Source organism: Triticum dicoccoides, chromosome 7B (assembly GCF_002162155.2).
Source record: "Triticum dicoccoides isolate Atlit2015 ecotype Zavitan chromosome 7B, WEW_v2.0, whole genome shotgun sequence".
Taxonomy (NCBI): Eukaryota; Viridiplantae; Streptophyta; class Magnoliopsida; order Poales; family Poaceae; genus Triticum; species Triticum dicoccoides.
This window is the reverse complement of record NC_041393.1, coordinates 583,137,440-583,159,741: the sequence shown is the minus strand read 5'-3', so window position 1 is coordinate 583,159,741 and position 22,302 is coordinate 583,137,440. Positions and strand designations below refer to the sequence as shown.

The 22,302-nt window shown below is 46.3% G+C and overlaps 1 protein-coding gene across 2 annotated transcripts; it reads left to right on the top strand.

Moving 5' to 3' along the window:
• The first annotated feature begins 15,893 nt into the window (after window positions 1–15,893).
• Window positions 15,894–22,149, top strand: LOC119341468 (peptidyl-prolyl cis-trans isomerase CYP28, chloroplastic-like). Of its 2 annotated transcripts, XM_037613339.1 has the most exons (4): window positions 16,009–16,141; window positions 17,170–17,303; window positions 18,035–18,853; window positions 21,844–22,149. In XM_037613339.1, the coding sequence occupies exons 3-4, from the start codon at window positions 18,085–18,087 to the stop codon at window positions 22,053–22,055; spliced, it is 981 nt and encodes a 326-aa protein (XP_037469236.1). In that variant the 5' UTR covers window positions 16,009–16,141; window positions 17,170–17,303; window positions 18,035–18,084; the 3' UTR covers window positions 22,056–22,149. The 2 variants fall into 2 exon arrangements, with proteins under 2 accessions (XP_037469235.1, XP_037469236.1); XM_037613338.1 differs by lacking the exon at window positions 17,170–17,303 and having other exon boundaries at window positions 15,894–16,141.
• The last annotated feature ends 153 nt before the right edge of the window (window positions 22,150–22,302 follow it).

The following is a 22,302-nucleotide window of genomic DNA, read 5'->3' as shown; positions in this document are numbered from 1 at the left end:
GGGCCGAACCAGTATAAACTCTCGTGACCTTTCCACAGCTCTAACCATAGCCTAGGAGACAGAGGGGAGAGGATGCTTACATTTGAATCCTGCATGGAGTCGTCACTGCTCTCGCCGTCGTTTCAGGACGCCATAACGCCGATGAATAGGCGGCGATGACGGTTGTGGGACAAAAGGACGCCTCCGGCTGAACCATTAAGGCACATCATCTTAAAATAAATCCAGGAATAAATGCGAGCATCAGGATTTGAACCCTGAAGGATTGGGGATACCACAGTCTCTCTAACCATCCAACCACAGGTTGGTTCGCAGTTTTTTTTGTTAATGGTACATGTACTGTGATGGTTTAATGGATTTAACTCGGTCGATCGAATGACCAGGAAAAGCGTCGGGCCGGAAGACGTATTGCGAACTGACGCTCACTCAATAGAATTTGGGTCGTGCTAACTGCCACACGTGTGGCAGGAAGGAAGACGCACCACACGTCTCTAATGTAAACAGATTGCCACGTCATCGCATGCATGCATGCAGGAATCTTTTTGGATTTTCAGTTTTTAAAATGTTTTATCTCTTAAATGAAAAATCCGACTGAAAATCCGTTTTCACCATTAAAACCCTCGCGATGAGATCTTCGAAACTAGATCCCATGTTGATATGTTTTGATGAAATTTTTTTTGGATTAAAAGTTGCCATGTCTATTGCATATGAATTGCCATGATATTTACACTGAAGTTGCCATGATATATTTCAGTTATTTTCTTCTATATTTAAAAGTAAATTTTGACATTTATAAAACGGGGAATTAAGAAACTAGACTTGCCATGAACCATAAACTAAAATTGCCATGATACATGCACGTAAAATTGCCAATGTTCATACAAAAAATAATTTTCATGGTCAAAGTACTGAAGTTGCCATCATCAAAATACTAAAATTGCCATGATCTACAAACTAAAATTGCCACATGGCAACTTTAGTTTAAGCCCTATGGCAACTGCAGTGTAAACATTGTGGCAACTTCTGGCAAAAAAAAATTTCGTCGAAACATATCAACATGGGGTCTAGTTTTGAAGATCTCGTCGAGACGGATTTAATGGTGAAAACGGATTTTTAGTTTGTTTTTTTATTTAGGAGATACAACATTTTTAAGCCGAAAACCAAAAAAAATTCTGCTGATGTCATCTATTCATACGTGGCAAAATGAATGGTGATGGAGGCGTGTGGATGATGTGCAAACGCCCACACGTGTGGGCGTTAACATTTCCGTATAATTTTTTACCAAATAAAAATGGAAATGTTAACGCCCACACGTGTGGGCGTTCACCACTCCGTCCACACGCAAGCATCGCTGTTGGTTTCGTTTTGCACGAATCTTGGAGCAAAAGGGCTGGTTTTCAGCGCCACGTTGGACGATTCTAGTGTGCGGTGTGCGAGTGGGTTCGCCCGCACGGTAGTTGCCATCCCGCGGTCAGCGGTTGCCACTGAGAGGCGTGCGGTGGAACTGCCATGCGCCCGCACGCCACGGTCCGACCGCAGTTGACGTCAAACACGTCGCACACCCCTCCACCCTCTCCCTCACGGTTCCATTCACTCTCCCCCGCGTCGCATTTACTGGCACAACCCACTCGCATTACAGGCCACTGGAGGAGAAGGCGAGGGGAGAAGGCGACGGCAGAGGCGGGACAGTCGACGGTGTTCGCGGGTGTTGGTGGTGCTCGTCGGAGCGGAGCGGCGTCGCCGGAACGCGTGCGGGTCGAATGTAATGCTCGCTTCATCTATCGCAACCCTCCTTGATTTTGTTCCCCTCTTTCCTCCCTGTTCGATTTCTAGATCCATTCCTAGAAATTCCGGCGATTCGGCGGTGCGCCAGCGTTCCCGCCGCTGCGGCGGTGCGCCATAGTTGTGTGCCTGCCGTTGCTTCGTGGGAGTGGGCAGTTTCGTCACCGCCGCTGCGGCGGCATCGTCGGTGAGGCTATGCCTGCTCGTAGGCAACGCATTAGTCTTGCATTTGGATTTTGAGAGTTGTCCGCCGGGTTGTTTTGGTGCGGATTGGTTCGAAATTTGGGGTTGCAGCCATTTTCGCGCGAGAATTGTAAGGGTGATTTTGAGGTTGAAGCAGTTGCCATTGAAACCTAGATCTAGTCTAGTTTTGGGGTTGAAACTGCAGACTGTGACGAAATTGGCAATATGATTGAACGTGAACAAATGTGCGGCAACTAAACTACCTGAAGAAACGTGGTAGTTGCCACAAACGTGTTCTCCCATGTGGCAACAGATTTCCGAAAATGACTGCCATAGTTGCCACCCCAAAACGAGGTGGCAACTAATTTCATTGAACTCCTGTGGCAGTTGCCACACGCATGCTCTTCCCATGTGGCAAATTTTAATTTTGCTGAACTTGTACGATAAGTAACCAGAAAAAATATGCTTTCTGAATGTGGCAACTATGGCAGTATGACCGAATGTGAACAGGTGTGTGGCAACTAAACTACATGAACAAATGTGGCAGTTGCCACAAATGTGTTCTCTTCTACGGCAACATATTTTCTGAAACTGACTGTCATAGTTGCCACAAATGTGTTCAAGCTCACACACAAGGGGGGCAACTAAAATTTACTGAATGAATGAGATAGTTGCCACATACACGCTCTTGAACGAGGCAAACTGATTTTTTACTGAATTTACATAATAGTAACCTCAAACATTCTTTTTCATTTGTGAGACTTGTTTTTTTTCTGAATTATTTGCGACAGTTTCCAAACTTTGATAGTTGCCACAATCGGTAGCACTGGACGGAACTAATGTGCACATCGAGTTGGCGTGTTTGCCACTTTGGATTTTGTATAATCATGTTGCAATACAGTATGTGAACACAATGTCTGTTGCCACAATACAGATATGACAGTGTGGCAAACTGGCTGCATAGTATGGCAACCACATTTGCATTCAAATAGTTAATATTTTTCTGTTAGGTGGCAACTGCTTACCCATTGCATTTTACATTTTCGCCATTAACAATTTGGTCTGTTCCTACATCAGCAGAATGGCTCGTGGCGATCATCAAAGTGATGATGACGATTTCATGGATCCACCTCAACGTAACCAGGCAACTGGACGGAGAAAAGAGGGCGATGAGGTAACTGTCCGCACACCCGCCCCCCTCCTCCTGATTTATGTTATTTGTTGGCAGCTAGATCTTTTTTTATAGTCGTCCATCATGAACTAAATTTTCATAACATTGCAAAAACATGGCAACAACTCAACACTTTTGTGTTTGTTTTTTGCAGAAGAAGAAACGTATTCGCAACAGAGCCTCCCAGGAACGTCTGACCGTGTTGATTGACAAATTCACTGACGATCAAAAGGGAGCTGCTGCTGAGATGGGTATGCAGGTTCTGATGGATGTCCGGTGTACGAACCTTGTCAACCCGGTATGCGACTGGCTTGGTGAGATATACGATCCCGCCTCCAGGGAATTCGTGATCCCGGGACGGGGAAGACTTCCATTGAATGAGGAATCCGTATTCTGCACTTTGGGTGTGCCTCGGGGACATATCAAAGTCCCGTACAAGGTTAATAATGAGACCGAGGAAGAGTTGTTCGCCCGTTTGTTTCCTGGGTTGGAGGCAATGCCGAAGACGTCTGTACTGGCAGATTCTCTGCAGGACATGACGACGCACGGAGAAGTTTTCAAGATGAAGCCACTCATGTACCTCATCTCAGCTGTTTTCGCGCCGACCACTTCTCTTCGCCCAAGCAACAAATGTTTCCCTATCCTGGTGAATGATCCATGCTTGCTACTGCCAGTGTTTTCGTTGCGTTTCTTCCGTTTTGATTTCTGACGCGGCAAACTTTTTTGCCCTGAAATTTTGTGTGGTGCACGCGAATCTGAAAAACGTGAAGAGTATGAACTGGTGTAAGTTTATTGCCGACTTTCTCCACGATGCTTTCAAAAACAAGATGTACCAGAAGGGTTGTCGTCTGCACTTAATGGTATTTATTTTCACCAGATCTCTGTGCGAACTCTTTGTTTATAACGTACTTTTATTTCATGCATGACAATCTGGTCATAACAAGATGGCAACTGCCATAGTGACAATGTGGCAACTGCCATAATGACAACATGGCAACTGTCATACTGACAATGTGGCAACTACCTTCATATTAGCATGGCAACTGCTATCACAGTAGGATGACAACTGCCATCACACTTTGATGGCAACTAACACATACATATTATCGTTGGATCATACATTATCCTGCTCTCTTTTTTTCTGAACTACAAATTAACCACGATGGCAACTGATATTTTCTTTTCTTTGCAAAATTGTTTTAAATCAGCTCATGTATGTCGACTCTCTTGATCTGTCCACCGTGGATTTCACCAGGATAGGAGGCCCGCCGCCTACTCACAAGTTTGTTGTTTCTGCGTGGACCGTCAGCGCTGTCAAGGCTGTGCTTGCCGCAGACAGGGCAACTGATGGCACATATGGAAAACTACAGGTTAGTTTTTGTTTATGTCTTTTTCACACGGCATGCTTACAAATTTGACATGACGCAACCGTCCGTGGTTTATAAGGCATGCTTACATTTTCTTTTTTTGTTTTTCATAGCTGATGGCCAAGCATGCTATAGACTACAGCGTGTTTGGGGGGCCTCAAAAATTTGAAAAGTGGATGGACATGCACTCAGCTCCGTCTTGCCCTTCTGAGGTAATCAAAATGTCCACATCTACGGTTTGCCGTGGATTACATGTTGATGTCGCGGAAGCGAATGCAGTACGGGTGTTGTTTTGTTGATGCTTCTTGTTTTCGTGCACAGGCGAGGGCACCAGTGGAGCATCTAATTGGGCAGTTTGCATCCGGAATGACCGGCCTGCTCGGGAAGTTGGTTGAGGGGTGGACGTCCCTCAGTGCCTCTGACAGCGACGCGGTTGCGAGGCAGTTCACTTCATTTATCCCAGAACGTACACATCGGCCAACCGGTTGCCGTGGCCGGTATGACTACAACAGCTCCCAAGAGCCCGGTGACACACAGGATGATGTGGATGGAGACGCTGGCCTCAGCAAGGACGACGATGATGACACCGATGACGATGAACACGCTGAAGTTCGCACATGCGGCAACAAGGGCAAGGATGCAACAGGTGCCCACCCACCGGAGAAAGTGAAAGAACATACGGCTGCGAGAGGCGAGGGGGTTTTGCCATCAAGGAGGGGGAGGGCTCCACAGGATGTTGGGTAGGGTTCTGCTGGCAAGAGGTCTAGGGTCGATCCCGTAGCTGCCAGGAAGAGGTTCGACTCTCAATTTTAGTTTTCTGCTGTGTATCTTTTCTTTGGAACAATCTCATCCATTTCTTTTGCACTTGTTTTTTGTCAAGCGCGGCAATTAGTTTGTTGTCTGACAATTGCCACCTTCTTTTTTCCTTCCATCTGTTGCGTGTAGTGAGCCGACCGCTGGTGGACGAGCAGCTACGAAGAAACAGGCGCCAACGCCAACCCGTGTTTCTGCTCGCTTGAACAAAGGTGCCCCCATTGCCGGTGACATCCCTTCCACCAGGTCTTCTGCTCGTACGACGACGACCAACACCGGGGATCCTGTCGTGTTGCCTGACCTGAGGAAGGCAGTCAAGAAGTAGGTTTCTCCATGTGCTTTTCATTTGAGATAGCGGTTTTTTTCTTGATTTTTCAATGCAACTGGTCTGCTTTTGTCACATGTTCTTCTGTTATCATCCCCCACGAGGCAACTGTTGTTTTTCCAAATGATTTCTTCCTTCATTTTTTAAATGTATGGCAACTCCTATTATCTTTACATGGCAACTGGCATCTAGGCCAAATGGCAACTATTTCTGTACCTAATGGCAACTGTCATCTTTTTTTTTACCATTTTCTTCTGAGAGTTCATCCCCCACCTAATTTTGAAATTGCATTCCTCACAGATCAGACATTTCTATCATTCCTTTCAATTTGCCTAACTTTGATAACTGCTGCTGTATGGCAACTGCTAACTATGGCACATGGCAACTCATGACCCCCTTACATGGCAACTACCAGCTTTTTCCACTTGTTTTTAGTTTTTTAATGCTTCTATCATTGCAAACATATTTTTTTGTCCATTTTTTCATACCATTTTTCACGTGCTTTTTTTTCCTTTGCAGGGTGAAGAAGACTACTACGCGCGGGGCCAAGCATATCAGTAGAGACCCACTCGAACGCCTGCATTCAAAGTTGTCAACAGGTGGCAACTCAGATGTACATGAGGCGCCAGGCGACAATACTGCTGTTGCACCGTCAACTGCTCCCACTAACTCTGATGCAAGTGGCCGGCCATCTCCGCCGGCTGCAGATGTGCAGGCTAGAACAACAGGCATCCGTACATCGGGGAGTGACGAGTCGGTATCCGCCAGGACAGCTGAAATATTGCCAACTCTTCTGGCAATGAAGGATGCTGCTGTGAGCCATGCCACCCCATCAGCAAGCGTCGAAGTGGATGCTCCCGAGACCAACCTAGGCAAGGAAGATTCCCGCTCATCTGACACTGATTCCAAGCGCGTGCCTGGTGTCTCACCTGTGTCCATGACAGAAGCGGCTGAGGCGGCACTTCACAAGGATATGCCATCTGTAGATGAGAATCCTGGCACAACAGCTCCAGCTCCTGTCGGTGGAGATACTGCTAAGGCGACCGTCCCGCGTGCTGGTCTTCCACCTAGGCGTCGTAGCCCCCGCAAGCAATCAACAGACATACCCAACGCTCCGGCTGTAGCTAGGAGCAGGAGAGACGAATCTTGTTATGTTCCTGCGTCCACACTGTTCCCGCCACCTGCAAAAATCAATGTGATGGAGAAACCGCAAGACCGGAGCACAACTGATGCAGGTGTCAAGCCGGGCACGAGTGACGCAGAGGAACGCCCGGAGAAGACTGCGCCTTCACCCGCAGCGGAAATCCCCAGCATAAATCTGCGCACTTCTAGGCTCCCAGTCAATGTCGGTGTCCCCTACAGTCCAAACAAGAAGATTGTCATGAAAGCTGCGGTTGAGACCGCTGACAACACGCCCCGCCCTGCAAATAAGGCCGATCATTTTGTAGCGGCCGATTCAGATATGTTTGTCGATCTTTCACCCTTGGATTCTGCCCCGAAAGTCGTTCGTGGTCCGGCCAGTAGGAATGAGAGGCACCCAATGGCCTTTACCCCACCGAGCTTCAGCCTCGGCGTCAGTCAAGATCAACCGGTGGTGCACGATCCTATACCAGTTGCCTTTGCTTTCCCAGGAGGCATGCCCGCAATGATGGCGCAGCCAATGGTCGAGGGCAGGAAGGCTGTCAAGTTCGCAGAGCCAATTGTGCAAGGTACACTCATCACGCACTTTACGATTTTCTTGTATACATGTTTGTAGTTTGACTTTTGTCCCAATCACATTCTTTGGGGGTCCTCACTTGGGACGGCAACTGCCATGTGACGACATGGCAACTGGATTTGATGCACCATGTCACCTACGTTTTTTTCTTTGCTGCCATGCTGTGTTTGACATTTGGGCAAGCACGTGGCAACTGAAGTTATTTCAACATGGCAACTGTAGTTGCTGTCACATGGCAAATATAGTTCAGTACACATGGCAACTGGATTTGCCACATCATGCCACCTGCATTTTTTCTACCATGCTGCATTTTTTCATACGGCATTCACATGGCAAGTGGAGCCGACACAACATGGCAACTGCAGTTGCTGTGACATGGTACCTACAGTACAACTAGGTGGCAACTACAGTGCACTACATGGCAATTGTATTTGCTATGTCATAGCGACTGTAGTTGGACCACCCATGGCAACTGCCCCACTTTTTCTACCTACATATCACATCATGGACCTTTACCTCCTCACAATCCATCTGTTTTTGGATTTTATATGTATCCTAACCCACTTTTTTTTATATTCATTTGCAGCCACCCCTGAGGAGATTTCACCGTCACTTGATGAAGTTTATCGCATGATCGAGGAGGCAGCATTGTAGAGGAGTTCCTCACGAGGGCAAGGGCAATCAAGTTCCAATGTGCCTGCAGATACGGTATCTGAGGATACCATTAGGAGTGTCACCCCTGGTCCTGTGAGGCAGCAGAGGGTAGTTCACCCACCCCCCGCGGAAGACTACGAGCCCGAATTCAGGGCCACTAAGGAACAGACCCAGCTATACGATATCGTCAAGCGTTTTGGAAATGCGAGGACCAACAGCAAGCACATGAAGGAGCTGAAAGCGTAAATTACCATACCCCATAATCTCTCATCTTGCTTGCTCTTTTTTACCATTTATCTACTTCGTACTTTTTATAAATGGTCCGCTTACATTTTAGTTCTTTCATATATTTTTTTTACTTAGTAGGCATGATTCTTCCATGCTATATCGTTTTCATACAGCTCATGTTTGGACAGAACGAAAGTCATTCAGTGCGGAGCGACGTACGTCGACCTGGGTGATCTTGCCGAGTCCGTGAGGCCAAACGGAAAAATGTCGACGAATGTAGTTGCATGCGGGATCGACTACATCAACAATCACACCGATGTATGCGCCGACAAGATAATCATACATTACAGTGTGACCTGCAAAATATGGGATGGTGACTTCCACCACAAAATCCTGAGGAACAATTTTGCACAACACGGTGACTTCAAGCTCACACTGAAGAAATATGTGAGTACTCCTTTCCTGTCCGCACCGTTTTTTCACATGGCGTGGTTTTTTGCCAGAACCTGTACTTGTGTTTGTGTGGCAGAAGTTTTCATGTGGCAACAGTTGCCGTGCACACTGACTTCTTGATTTTTTGTATCCCCATGCAAACTATGTGGCAACTTGATAGTAAAATACATGGCTCATTTTGTTCATACAATGGACGGCAACTTTCTTTCAACTACTCCCACCCATAATCAAACATTCTACGTGATTCTAATTTTTTTGTCCCTCTGTTGTTCTTTCATGTGAACTTTGTATCTCATTTCTTCACTTTTTAAAATGCAGGTCATGTTCCCCATGTTCCAGGAGCTTGCACCACACGACCGACACGACAAGTGTGGTCACCACTATGCGGTCTGTCTTGACCTGAAGAACCAACGTATCGAGGTGCTTGATTCAATCCGTTCGGAAGCTGATGGAGACCTTACTACGCATGCCGAATTCTTCATCAAGAACCTCAAAGAGACTTGGAACCGTCACTACGAACATTCAAAGGTCCAGATCAGGCATTTCCCGACTGAGTATGTGGCGACTGTGAAGCAAGGGAACACGTAATTTCTTTTAACCCACTCCTTCATGTGCCATTTTTACATTAATCCACCCCCTCTTTTTGTTGACACATCTGAACTGAAGTCCATCTTTGCTGCAGCTGTCCATTTTGCGTGTTCACCTGAACTCTTTTTCCTCGTGCAGGACGGACTGTGGCTTTCACGCGCTGGAATACTTTGCAAAGTGGGAAGGCAAAATTGTCCCTGCTATCACAGATGCAACGGTCGTTGAGCTCCGAAAAATCTGCACACGGAACTGGCTGACGAATGAAGATTTCAACAAGCGGTCCGGAGCACGCGAGTTCGTGGAGGAAGCTGTCAAGCAAGTCATCAAGAAGTACAAGTGATCACGTGGCGTTACACACCAGACGCACACCTTACATTCTGTTGTTGAGGAATGTAAGGTACTATCTCTCTATTCTTTGTCGAAAACTATGTTTTGTGTGCTACGTTATGACTGCAACCTTGTGTAGCCTACTATGTAATGGTGGCGTGTTAGCGACATTTTTAGTGTTTTCTGTAATACATGTGTGGACGTGAACCTATTTTAGGCGTTACATCAGATCTGTTTTTATGTTTATCATTACGACAGTGGTTTCGTCGTTTCTAGCATCGTTTTTTGCTGTTTCAAATGCGTCTGCGATGTTTTCAAAAAAAAGATGGCAAATATAGTTCAACAGACATGGTTAGTGAAATTCATCGTCATTTTTTCATTTTTGGCTGTTTTGCTTGTTCTTTTTCATCGCTAATTGCACCGGCTAGCATTGGTAGGTTTATCATGTAGCCATAACCTTTGCTGCGGTTTATGCACGTTTACGCTTTTTTTTTAACTTTGTTTTCCCATACATTGCACACAACACACTACGTGCTTCTAAACCGCATCGTATTTGTCATGGGGATATATGCCATGCAGAGTCATTACAAAAAGCATCCGGAAATTTTCAGTACAGCTAACATGGCAGATACATCATAAATAACATGGCAGATCCAGTACAACTTACATGGCAAATCTAGTACAACTAACATGGCAGATCCAGTACAACTAACATGGCATTTTTAGCATAAAGTAGCATGGCATATTTAGTATAAAATAGCATGGCTTATCTAGTATAAAATAGCATGGCATATTTGGTATAAAATAGCACGGCAGATTAACTACACATAACATGACAGATTAAGTACCCATAACATGGCAAATGCATTTATCCATTCAATGAATTTTCCTTCTACTTCTGTCCCCCCTCAAGAGTCATTCTCCCAATTAAAAAAAATCCCATCGTATAGGGGTACAAAACAAAATGTCCACATGGACCATGTCACAGCGCCCCAATTTTTGCTCATGGATTGCCCGCCCCTTTCTTCGTTTTCTTGTGTTTTGCTTGAATCTCCAGTCCCGACTTGTACCTTATCTCTCTTGGACGACCCTTTGTGATGGAACGGGGTGGGTTCCTGACCTGGGTTTGTGTGCTTGCTGTTCCAGATCCTATCTCCGAGTTTTCAGACGATGGCCCCGTGGATGAAGGCACACTTGATGTGCGGGGGAACCGGTGTAAGGCTTCCTCGGCTTTCCTTTTTTTGATCTCATTAAGCTCTCTTTTCAGTGCCTTCCTGTGTTTTTCTGCGACTCTCGCTGTGTCATCACTCTTGCACGCTTCATCAATTAGCTCAGCATAGTTCTTTGTCAGCACAACGTGCCTCACGGCTTCCATGGTTGACTCAGGTCTCTCGTTATGCACAGCCAGAACTGCGTGTGTTGTCTGCGGCGCCAACGCGTCGTCAGCGTCCCAAGTCCATCGCCTCCTTATGAAATGGCGGGGCATGCGTGTCACAGCGTTCATGTCCATGACTTTTAGTATGTGACAGCACACAATGCCGTCCCGTTCGAATTTGCAGCATTGGCAGTAGTACTCGCCTTCTCCTATCGAGGCTCTGACGAAGTAGTTCCTTCCTTTGTCCGCGTCTTCAGGTTCTGAATCTGACATGCCCAAAATAGAACACACCTTGAACGTATGTTCGTCCACCCGGAAAGCCGTGAACATGCTGGCACGCTTTATTTCTTCCTGGAATCTGCAAGTTTTGTGTGTTTTCTGTTAAACTTTCGTGCGATCTTTTTCTTGTACACCCTTATGTTGTCATGGAAATAGAAATACATTTTGTTTGAACATGGCAAACATAGTTCATTGAACATGGCAAATATATTACGTTGAACATGGCAAATGCAGTACACTACACATGGCAAATGCATTACAACATACATGGCAATTGCAGTACAACAGACATGGCAATTGCAGTACATTTTCAACTGGATATCGTCATTTCCACACCAACATTCCCCAATGGAAGCACATTGCATAAAACATGGCAACTGCATTTTTATTAAACATGGCATCTACAGCTGAGTAAACATGTCAATTGCATTTCAAAAAAAGGGCAGATGCATTTCATTAAACATGGCAACTGCATTTCAGCATATGTGTCGCCAATATAACATTTTTTTAGCATTTTTTGACATTGGCATTTGCATGCCAACATGCTCTAATGGAAGCACAGCGCATAAAACATGGCAACTGCACTTCATTCAACAAGGGAAATGCACCCGAGCAAGTATGCCAAAACAAAATTTTCATTTTAACATGGCAACTGCATCTGAGTAAGCATGGAAAACAGTATTTCATTAAACATGGCAGCTGCATGTCATGGCAACTGCATTGCACTCTATAAGGCCCCTACTGACTTGGTGCTTTTTATGCAAATAAGACTGTAATGCAACTGACTTACTTGTTAAAGATCTTGTTGGTGTATATCTTGCTCATTTGCCTCTCCATCGGTAAATACGTTAGCAATTTTGGCTGCTTTAGGGCTGTGGTCGCTTCTTGCTGTAGCTCAGATCCCAGAATTTTTTGTTGCAAAGTTGTGTACTGCTTGGCAAACTGTAGCAATGAGTTGCCAGGGCTGACGTACCGCTTTAAAACAGCATTGAACCCCTCGCTGCGCTGCGTAGTCTGCAGAAAGGGGAAGAAGCACTGCATGAAGTAGGTCGGCACCCAGTACATTCGCTTCTCCCACAGGCTAACAAGAGTCTCGTTGTCCTGGACTTGATGTGTTTCAGTCATGGCCATCCATCTCCTTTCAAACTCCTCCACCGTCAAGCTGTGGTCCACGCACAGCTCGAATGCCTTGTGCAGCTCTGGACGGTCGGCAAAGAACGGTCCTAGCGTCTCCTCAGCCTTCTTTATAATGTGCCACCTGCAGTGCCTGTGCACTGCCAACGGAAAGACCTCCTCTATGCCTGCACGCATGCTGAAATCTTGGTCCGTTATTATGTTCATCGGAGCAAGTCCATCCATGCACTCCAAGAAGGTCTTGAACAGCCAAACGTACCCATCTGTGTCTTCGTTCCGGACGAGGCCGCATCCGAACTGCAACGACTGATTGTGGTTATTTATTCCTATGAACGGAGCGCATGGCATCTTGTACATATTGGTGAGGTACGTCGCGTCGAATGAAATGCAATCTCGGAAATGTTTGTAGGCTCTCCTTGCAGCACCATCCACCCAATACATGTTCCTGACACGGTCCTCATCGTCCAACCTTATCCTGTAGAAGAAATCTGGATCTTCCTTTGCTTTCGCATCGAAGTAGGCTATTGTGGCCTCTATGTCTGCCAACTTGCTCTCTCTACGGTACTTGGCCTGTAGGTTTGTGACGTCAGCTGGTATGTACGGCATGCTACTCAGAGTCCCTTTTTTGCTGTGGATGAGAGATAGTATCTGTACCATTCTTGATGGACCGACGTTACAATCATGTAGCAGCTTTACGAATTTCCTTTCGACGGGGGTGAACCCTCTGTGGGCGGTCAAAAATTTCACCAGGTCGAACTTCTTTATGAGTTGGTGGTTGTGCTCGTCAAAATATTCATTGACCACCCACTGTGCTCCATCTACGTTTAGCTTACACCGGACAGGGCACTCAGTCTTGAGAATGATACCTCTCTTTCGTTCCGGAACGACAGGCGCAACACCTTTCCCCTTCTTGTTCCTCCGTGCCTTGTGGCACCTCATCTCACCTCTGCTGTACTCGTTAGTTTTCTTAATTTTCCTATGGTACTCGGTGTTGACCGCAAATCCATGGAACTTTGCATATGTCTGGTAGTATTCCTTTGCTTGTTCGAACGATTCAAATCTCTGCCCAATGTACGGTGGCTGAGGTACCATGATCTCTGATTGCCCACCATCTTCATCCCCTTGTGCGTCGTCGTCAGTTTCATCATTCACTTTGGTATCAACGGCAGTTCCATCTAATTGAGTGTTGCCAGTGCTTGTGTTCAAAGGGGTGCTTGTCGGCATTGCTGGAATGATTGCCATTCCCGACTCTGACTCGAAATTGTTTGCGGCATGATTGTCTGCTGGCTGGTGGAACGCGTCCTCCGTGCGCTCAGAGCTCCCCGCCATAGATGTCCCCGCGCCGCTGTTCAGTGTAGTTGCAGGCCCTGTAATAGAAAAAACAGGTACGAGAGTAAGATTTTTGTTTGGATAACATGTGTATCGCAATGGATCACACCATTTTCGAGCGATTTGGCACGACATATTTTCAAACAGCAAGCCGTGAGACTGCGTGTGGACATGTGTGGCAGCTGTAGCTGTCCAGTCATGGAAGGTATTGTTCAACAAACATGGCAACTATTGTTTTGCCTACAAAAAACTACAAACAACAAATGTAGTGATGTTTTTTGTGGTTCAATTTTTTTTCTTACCTTGTTGTGCTGCATTTGGCCATCTTGTGTGGTCTGTGACACCAAAATGTCGTGCTCCACCTGCAATTTGTGAAGCTTGCCACGGGACGTTTGTCGTGTCACCAGCAGCGTAATACGCTGTAAGCATAGTAGTGGTTGGTCAATTCATGGCAATTTGCAGTTTGTGCTAGCACGGCAACTGCAGTCGCCCCTGATGTGGCAACTGCAGTTTTACTGGCATGGCAACTATAGTTGCATCGGCATGGCAACCGCAGTTGTTCCTCCATGGCAACTGCAGTTGCGATGACATGGCAACTGTAGTTGCTCTGGCATGGCAACTGCAGTTGTTTCTCCATGGCAACTGCAAGTGTCCACTGATGGCAACAACAGTTGTCCAGGGATGGCAAATGTAGTTTTAAATTCATGGCAATTGTAGAAGTCCAGTCATGGCAATTTGGAGCTGCCAACTATGCCCCTTCTGCTAATTGAACATCCGCACCTTCACTTTTTTTATGGACTGACCTGTGTATGACGTCGATGGCAGGTACACGGGTGCTGGCTGATGCCACGTGCTGCATGAAGGCCCTGCATTTTCACCCGTGATAACTCGTGAGTCCTCTTGCCAGTTTTTTGCATGTCCATTTTTCACGTGCACAACAGTATGTGTTTTTTTTGGTTTTGCATTACCTTGATTAGCCATACTAGCTAGTTGAGGTTGGTTGCCCGTACATATGTCAGTGTTAGCGCCTTGTGACTGAACTTGCCATGGGGCCCCCCTAAGAGTGTTTTGGTCATAAGAACCTGCAAAAAAATGGGAGTGTAGGACATAAGTAGAATGTCATCTTCATCGTTGCGAAGTTGGCAACTGCTCTCTTCTTTTTGTTACCACGCATCATACCTACGCCTGCATATTGTTCTAGTAGTGGCAGCAACGGCCCTGCAGAGATGAGTTGACTATACTCTGCTGCATCCCAAGGCGGTGTTTCTGGCCTTTGAGAACCCCAAGCATCAGCGCCACCTTCGCGATTCATCCTTTCCGCGTCTCGATTCTTTTCCGACATGTTCTCAATCACTGGATGATCAAAAAGGCATCAATAATCCACAAGAATTGTATTCTTCTGCTGCTTGCACATGGAAGATAGGGATGGCAAGCAACAGGTCAAAATAGGTGGCAATTGTCATCATACACAAGCGGCAACTGTCGTTACACACAAGTGGCAATTATTTTTTCCCACCCTCTTCATTCAAAAAATCGTCCTTCCTGCCCTTTTTTAGGGATTCCTACTCATCCATTTCATACCCAACTACTTAAGTGCCTAAACTAGGCACCTAAGTTAACCTCAAACGTAGTACATGGCAGATCTGGTGTATTCTGCGTGGCAATTGCGAATATACACCGAACCATGCAGTGTTCTACCCCTATAGTATGGACCCAGTACAAGATCGAGAGATTTTCAGCCTTAAGGATGAGAGGGAAGGACGAGATCGAGAATTTTCACCTGGTTTTAGTTGATCGTGTCTGGAGGGCTGGATTGGAGTGGGCGGCTGGGGATGGGAAGGGTTAGGGTGTGGTTTGGGGTCGGAGCGCCCTACGGATCTGCCCTGGTTGCCATGGCAACCAGGGATGGCCGGCGACGGATGTCGGGGTTCGACGAATGGATCGGAGGCGTGGATCGGCTGGGTCGTGCGGGCAGCCGGTCTTCTGGCACGAACGGGACAGTGCGGGCGGGTTTGCCACACACCGGACGTGCGGGCCGTGCTTTTGTGCGCTCGGACGTGGTCGTGCGGGCCGATCCCCGTCTATGCCGCACGAGGCGTGCGGGCGGGTTCCTATCGACGCCACACGTGTGGCAGTTATTCGGACCCATAAAAAATTGAGTATACCCTTATCCTTTCCGGACAGCGCCGGCCACAGGCCACAGCTCCTCCCACCGCCGCCATGGCCGCCACCGCCACGTCCCTAGGCCTCGCTCTCCACCGGCGAGACCACGACACTAGCTCCCACCGCCGCCCCGTCCCCTCCTCGTCCCTGACCTCTACCTCCGCCTTCCGCAGCCGCATCCGCAGGGCCAAGTGCAGCCGCAGGGCTGTGCCTCCACCGTCCGCCGCCGCCGCCGCCGCCGCCGGTGATCTGGAAGGTGAGGTCGTGCCCCGTGGCTACGCCGCTCTATTTCCATTTCTTTGGGTTCTGTACTAGGAAACGGGCTGCTCCCTTGCTTTCCGTTCAATTTACATGGAAATTGCTATTGCTGGTTCGACTGAAAGTCTGAAACCATCACACTAAGTCAGCTGCGTGCCATGTACGTCAGGGAATGCTTGTTAGATGGCCAATGATTTTGGTTCAATTTATAGTAAAACTGTCAGATTTCCTCTTCATATTTTGAGTCTTTTGTCAGAAACACACAGCTCATTCATGGGTCTAGGGACCAAGAGCGGTACAATAGTAATGTAACAATTCACAGTTAGTAGTAATGTCTACTCCCTCCGTCCCATAATATAAGATCGTTTTGCAAGCTATTTTTTAGCTTGCAAAACGGCCTTATATTGTGGGACTGAGGGAGTAATTTCGAAGCAAGACAACAAAGCGACGAGCCAAGGTAAGGCTCTCCCCACTTGCTGGTTGACGACTGGCTGTGGTGACCGCCTGCGTCCAGCTTGCACCCTCATCCTGCTTGAGCAGTATGAGGTCACAGATGCCAATCGCCACTTTGGCGGTTCGGAGTTGCCGATGGCCCAGGCAGATGGGTAGTTCTTTTGTTGAATTGCTGCCTGTCAGCTTGTTGGATATATGGACTTATTAAGAATGTGTTGATTGCCTACTGGGTTTTTGGAGGGAGAGTAGGGTAGCAGGCTGTAATGTGAAATCCATACATTTAAGAAACTTTGATGCAATTGTCAGCATACTTCATACATGTGTATTGTAACTACTTGATTGCTGTTGTACACTAGGGCCATGCCCACACGTTGCTGTGGGTGTATTTACAATTAAGTAACCAAGTATGTTTATGAATAGTCTTAGTAATTTCTTGCCTCATGTATTCTCTTTAGCATGCATGTCTGTAATAGTTCAAAGATGGTTTGTTTCTGAAAAGAGGTTTTACTGTATTTTTCCAATGGTGCACACACCTTTCTTCTAACACTTCGAAACATAATTTTCAATGAGCAGTTGAGTACCAGTCTCAAGCAACTCCTCCAGGTTACCAAAAGAGAATTAAATTCTTGGGGCAGATTTTGATGTTATTCGGGAGTAACATTGACATATCTTGATGTTGATGTGATATCGGGAGCATTGCATGCTATGTAAGACAAGATGCTGACGAGAACCTTCCAGAACCGTTCAGTATATATTTCATTTAAACATTGAACTCGTGTGCCTCCATACCTAAATTGTCCATCGAGTATTGGTTTACTGCACAGATCTGTGTCGAACAGAGTACACATCCGGTCTTTATATGCATGACACGTCTTCTACTTCTATGTATGCATGAAGCTTATTTACTTCTATATATGAATGAAATGTTGTTTTCAAAGACAGAACGTTTCCGTTCAACATAGTCTTTCAGGCACCAACCTTCCAATTGTTTAGCAACAGTCCTTACATTCATTGTTTGCACCACACACAATGCATGAGTGCAGTAAATAGGAAATATTAATTAATTTACTGACTGTAATTCTAGGGGTGATGTGGCTTAATTAGGTTGCTGCAGTAGGAGTCACTTTTAGAATAAAGGGTGATATGTACACCCTTGTCATATGCCCCATCCTGGGTGAGCTCCATGTGAAAAAGTAGAGAGATAACCAAGAGTTTTTTGTATTATGAATGCCTGGGCTTTTAGTTATACTCCCTCCGTCCCGAATTACTTGTCACAGAAATGGATGTATCTAGACGTATTTTTAGTTCTAGATACATCCATTTCTGCGACAAGTAATTCGGGACGGAAGGAGTACCTGACAGTGTTATGCTAGTTGTCGAGAAAGTAAGCATATTACTTAAGCAAAGTTTATGCCTCATTCATCTTTGGTTATTGCAGGAAATGAAGTATTAGCAGGACAAACACTGAAGCATTCACTTAGCAACGAAATGCTGCCTTCATCAAGCACAAAAGCTACTTCCTCCATGGTTGACCATGTTTCTCTTAGCAGCCTCCACCACCACCCCAACAGCCAGTCTTCCTGTTTTGCTACCTCAAGACCAAACCATGACAATACCCATAAATACAACCACTCCCCAAGAATTCCTAGGCGGTCTCTCGTCTTACTCCCTGCTTCCTCTCTTCTCCTCTCCGCCTCCTCCTCCTTTGCCATAGACAATGCAAACGCTCCATCCTCATCCACAGTTGACACCACCATCACCGACCGCATATTCATGGACTTTAGCATTTGTCCAAGCTTCTTTAGCAATGACCGCACGTTAGGAGCTGAACTTGCTTCGTGCCCTGATTCCGAGCCCCTCGGACGTGTAGTCTTTGGTCTCTATGGTCGGCTACTCCCGATCACTACTGCCAACTTCAAAACTACCTGCACTGCTTCTGCATATCGAGGCACACTTGTCCACAAGGTGCTTCAAGGTCAGTTCTTTGCTGCTGGCCGACAAGGTTCTCGGCGTGATAAGGGTGTGGTCCAACCTCCCTCAAAGCTTGTGAGAAATGTTGAGACTGTTGATCCTAAAGCGTATCAACTAAGACATACAAGGCCTGGCACCCTATCCTTGTGTCTTGAGCAGAATGACGACGACGATAGCATCAAACTCAGCCCCAATTATCACAATGTTGAATTCCTGGTGACCACAGGGCCAGGGCCCTGTCCAGAGCTTGATGATCAGAACATTGTCTTTGGAACTGTATTAGAAGGTGAGTACTTCTCTCAGAATTACTTGTATGAGATGGTTATCACAGATTCTGTGTTGAATGTCTTGCAAGAATTTGATATCGGGACCTTCAATTTTCAATAACATGCACTTCGTGAACCAGCTATGTTATGTGGAATTTGACTAATGACTGGTCTACTAATGACAGGGTTGGTAAGACTAAGAGCAAAATGTAGCCTTGCTAGAGTAGGATTTCTAAACATGAACCTTCCGGTGATATACTGTTACAAGCTTTGTTTACATCCCATCTGTACATGTCATAGATTATTCAGAAAAGCATCCATGTCATCAATCAATGAATCAATGTCTACCTTAGTTCTTCCCAACAGCAAGCCATAACATCCTCATCTTTGCTGCATACACCTTAGCTTATCCTGTGATTTAAAAATTAGTTTTGTTATCTAGCTTGAGCATGCCCCATCGGCGTTATCTGCCGGTTTGGCATCGCAAGGGCCTGCAACAGGTTGATTCACTCTCCCATATGGTGTTTGTGTTGGTGATAGACACACTAAACAAGTTGTTGTCCAAGGCTGAGCTTGGGTTGCTCCGCCGCCTAGTACCCCGGAATTTGACTGCGAGCGTCTCACTTTAAGAAGAAGGGCTGTCATCTTCTGCCACCTGGATAGAGCAGGGTTGCTCATTGTTCGCAGCATACTTGCGATCTTTGGGCATGTATCAGGGCTTCCCACCAATTTTGACAAGTGCTCAGTGTCCCCCATTGGATGTTCGGACGAGGAGGCCCTGGAGGCAGCATCGGTCATGGAGTGTCAGCTAGCTCCCTCTGATCAGATAGCTCGGGACCCCTCTCGCGCTAAGCAGGTTATTGAGTGAGCCGCTCCAGCCCTTGGTTGCAGGCCACTCCGCCTAGGAGACTTAGATATATCGGACTTCTCCCGTGATGAACGGGAGGTGTTTGCCGCATCCACCAACATAGTGGTTGGGGATGGAGCATCTACCTTATTATTGGAGGATCTTTTGTTGGATGGGCGCACTATTTCAGAGTTCGCGTGTGAGCTCTTTCTCCTGCTCTCAGGGCGCACTAGGAAAAGAAGGGGCACAGTTAGGGAGGCCTTTACCGACCGTCGTTGGATGTCAGACATCCCTTTGGCAGTATATCCAGGTTAGGTGAATGGTGCGCGGGGTGGTGCTTTCCACCTCACCAGATGTGAGCAGTGGCGGCGGACACCGAGCAGTCAGTACACATCCAAGACCTGGCATGGCGCCCTCTTTCATGGGTTGGTCGGTTCGAGCTCTTGAAAGTTGAAGTGGAAGTCTTCCCTCCCCCCACGCTAATTCGTGTGGCTCGGCTGTCAGGACCGCTGAGAGACTGTAGAGACGTGGCCTGCAGCATGCACCTAGCTAATGTGCTCTGTGACCAGTCGGACGAGACGATGGGTCACCTCACGGGTTGCTCCTTCTGGCTTACGATGTGGCACGAGGTGCTCCCCTCGATCTGACTGACGGCGTGTCCCTCGCTGCAGGCACTATTTTGTGGACTGGGGGCAACTCACATGCCATTCCATCCAGACTGCTGTTAGAAAGGGCACGTCCCCCTTCATCATGTTGATAGCATGGTATTCAAATTTTCGGATAACGGATCCTTCTAATCCAGTCTATCTGGAAACATCGTAACGTGATCATCTTCGACAACGCTCAGCTCAGTTTAGCTGGTCTCCTTGACACTATCAAGTCGGAAGCTAGGCAAGGGCGGGTGCGAGGGGTCTTGCAGCGTTGGTACCAGCAGGGCGGCGCCTAATGTTTAGTGGCGTCGTGTTGTAGTTTTGGGTGTCTCTCAGCTTTGGACTTGTACAAACTCTTCTTCCTATCAATACATCGAGACGCAAAGCTTTTGCATTTTCTCAAAAGAAAAAAACATAACGGATAACATCACCCAAAAATAATTTGGTTTTGGTTGGCTAAATGAAGACATCTCTTTTTATTCAAAGAATTTTGAAGACATATCTAGTTCAATAGTATTCTTAAACTTAGGGCTTGTTTGGGACTGCTCAGCTTCACCAAAATCAGTTTCACTCCACTAAATTCACTTTGGAGTAGTTTCATACAGAAGTTGTAGCACTACCAAAGAGAATGTTTGGCTTCCATGTAGCTCCAGCTTCAAGAATGGAAAATTTGGTGGAAAGGATCTATTTGATTGGATGAGGGGGGAGAAACGAAGGGGTATCCACTTACTGGTGGCAGTGGTAGGTAATTTCCCCCCAACTCCAGCTTCTAGAGTTTTTTGGAGCACCCCCTCAAGAGCTTCATAAAAAACTGGGAGTTATAACCCAGATTCTAGTTTTTTTGTGGAGTGGCAATATTGTGGAGCTACCCCGTTTGGCTTGTCTTTTCTGAAGTGAAGCTGAATTTTAAGGAGCAGAGCAGTCCCAAACAGGCTCTTACTGCCTCCCGTCGGCAAACCTCATGCCCGCCAACGCTAACTCCCATGTCCGCCTCAGTTACGCAAGTGCAATGCTGTCTGCTTGCTTGAATCTTTTCTTCACTGTTCAACTTATCGAAATTTACAGGTTACATTTTGTCTAATGCACATATGTTACATGTACCTGACGAAGTGTAGGTTAATATACTTAAGATCTTTTTATTTCTATAGTTAATTATAACTTCTGGAGTGCTGAAGAGACTGTTCCAGAGACTGTTCACGCCTCTTATCTGCTAGTATATTGCATGCTTACATGCCATAGTCACCACAAAGGCACATGTTTGTTTTATTAAAAATAACTGACAATTAAGTTGGTTGGTGTATGTTACCTATTACATGCAATTATCAATCTTTTCCTTTACTGGACATGCATTATTTGCAATTTTGCAGAACTTCTGAAATGCCCCAGCATATCGTAGAGCATCCTCGTGCTCTTTTATGAACTGCCGGGTCCTTCTCGTTATTTATAATAAAAAGATGGAAGCAACCAAGTTTATTTACCCTTTGTTCTGATGTTCGTTTCATTGATCATGTAGGAATGGACGTTATCTCCAGCATTGCAACCATCCCTACCTATAAACCAGGTGAAAGGATCCAATTCTTCAATGATTTTGCACAGCTGATTGGCGATGAAAGAGCTCAATCTGCTAGAGCCATGTGGGATCGCCCACAGAAAACTGTGTATATCAGCGGTTGTGGGGAGCTGAAAGTGACCAAGCCATCCCTTTCCCCTCCTAGCTTGCCATGACAAGTACTGTATAGATGCCATTTTCGTGTAATTACTATTCCATGTAGCTGTATCTCTACCTATAATATAATATGATACTCCCTCCGTTCCTAAATATAAGTCTTTTTTAGAGATTACATTACAAACTACATACGGATATATGGGCGTATTTTGGAGTGTAGATTCACTCATTTTGCTCCGTATGTAGTCCATAGTGGAATCTCTAAAAAGACTTGTATTTAGCAACGGAGGGAGTAGTATTCTGTAT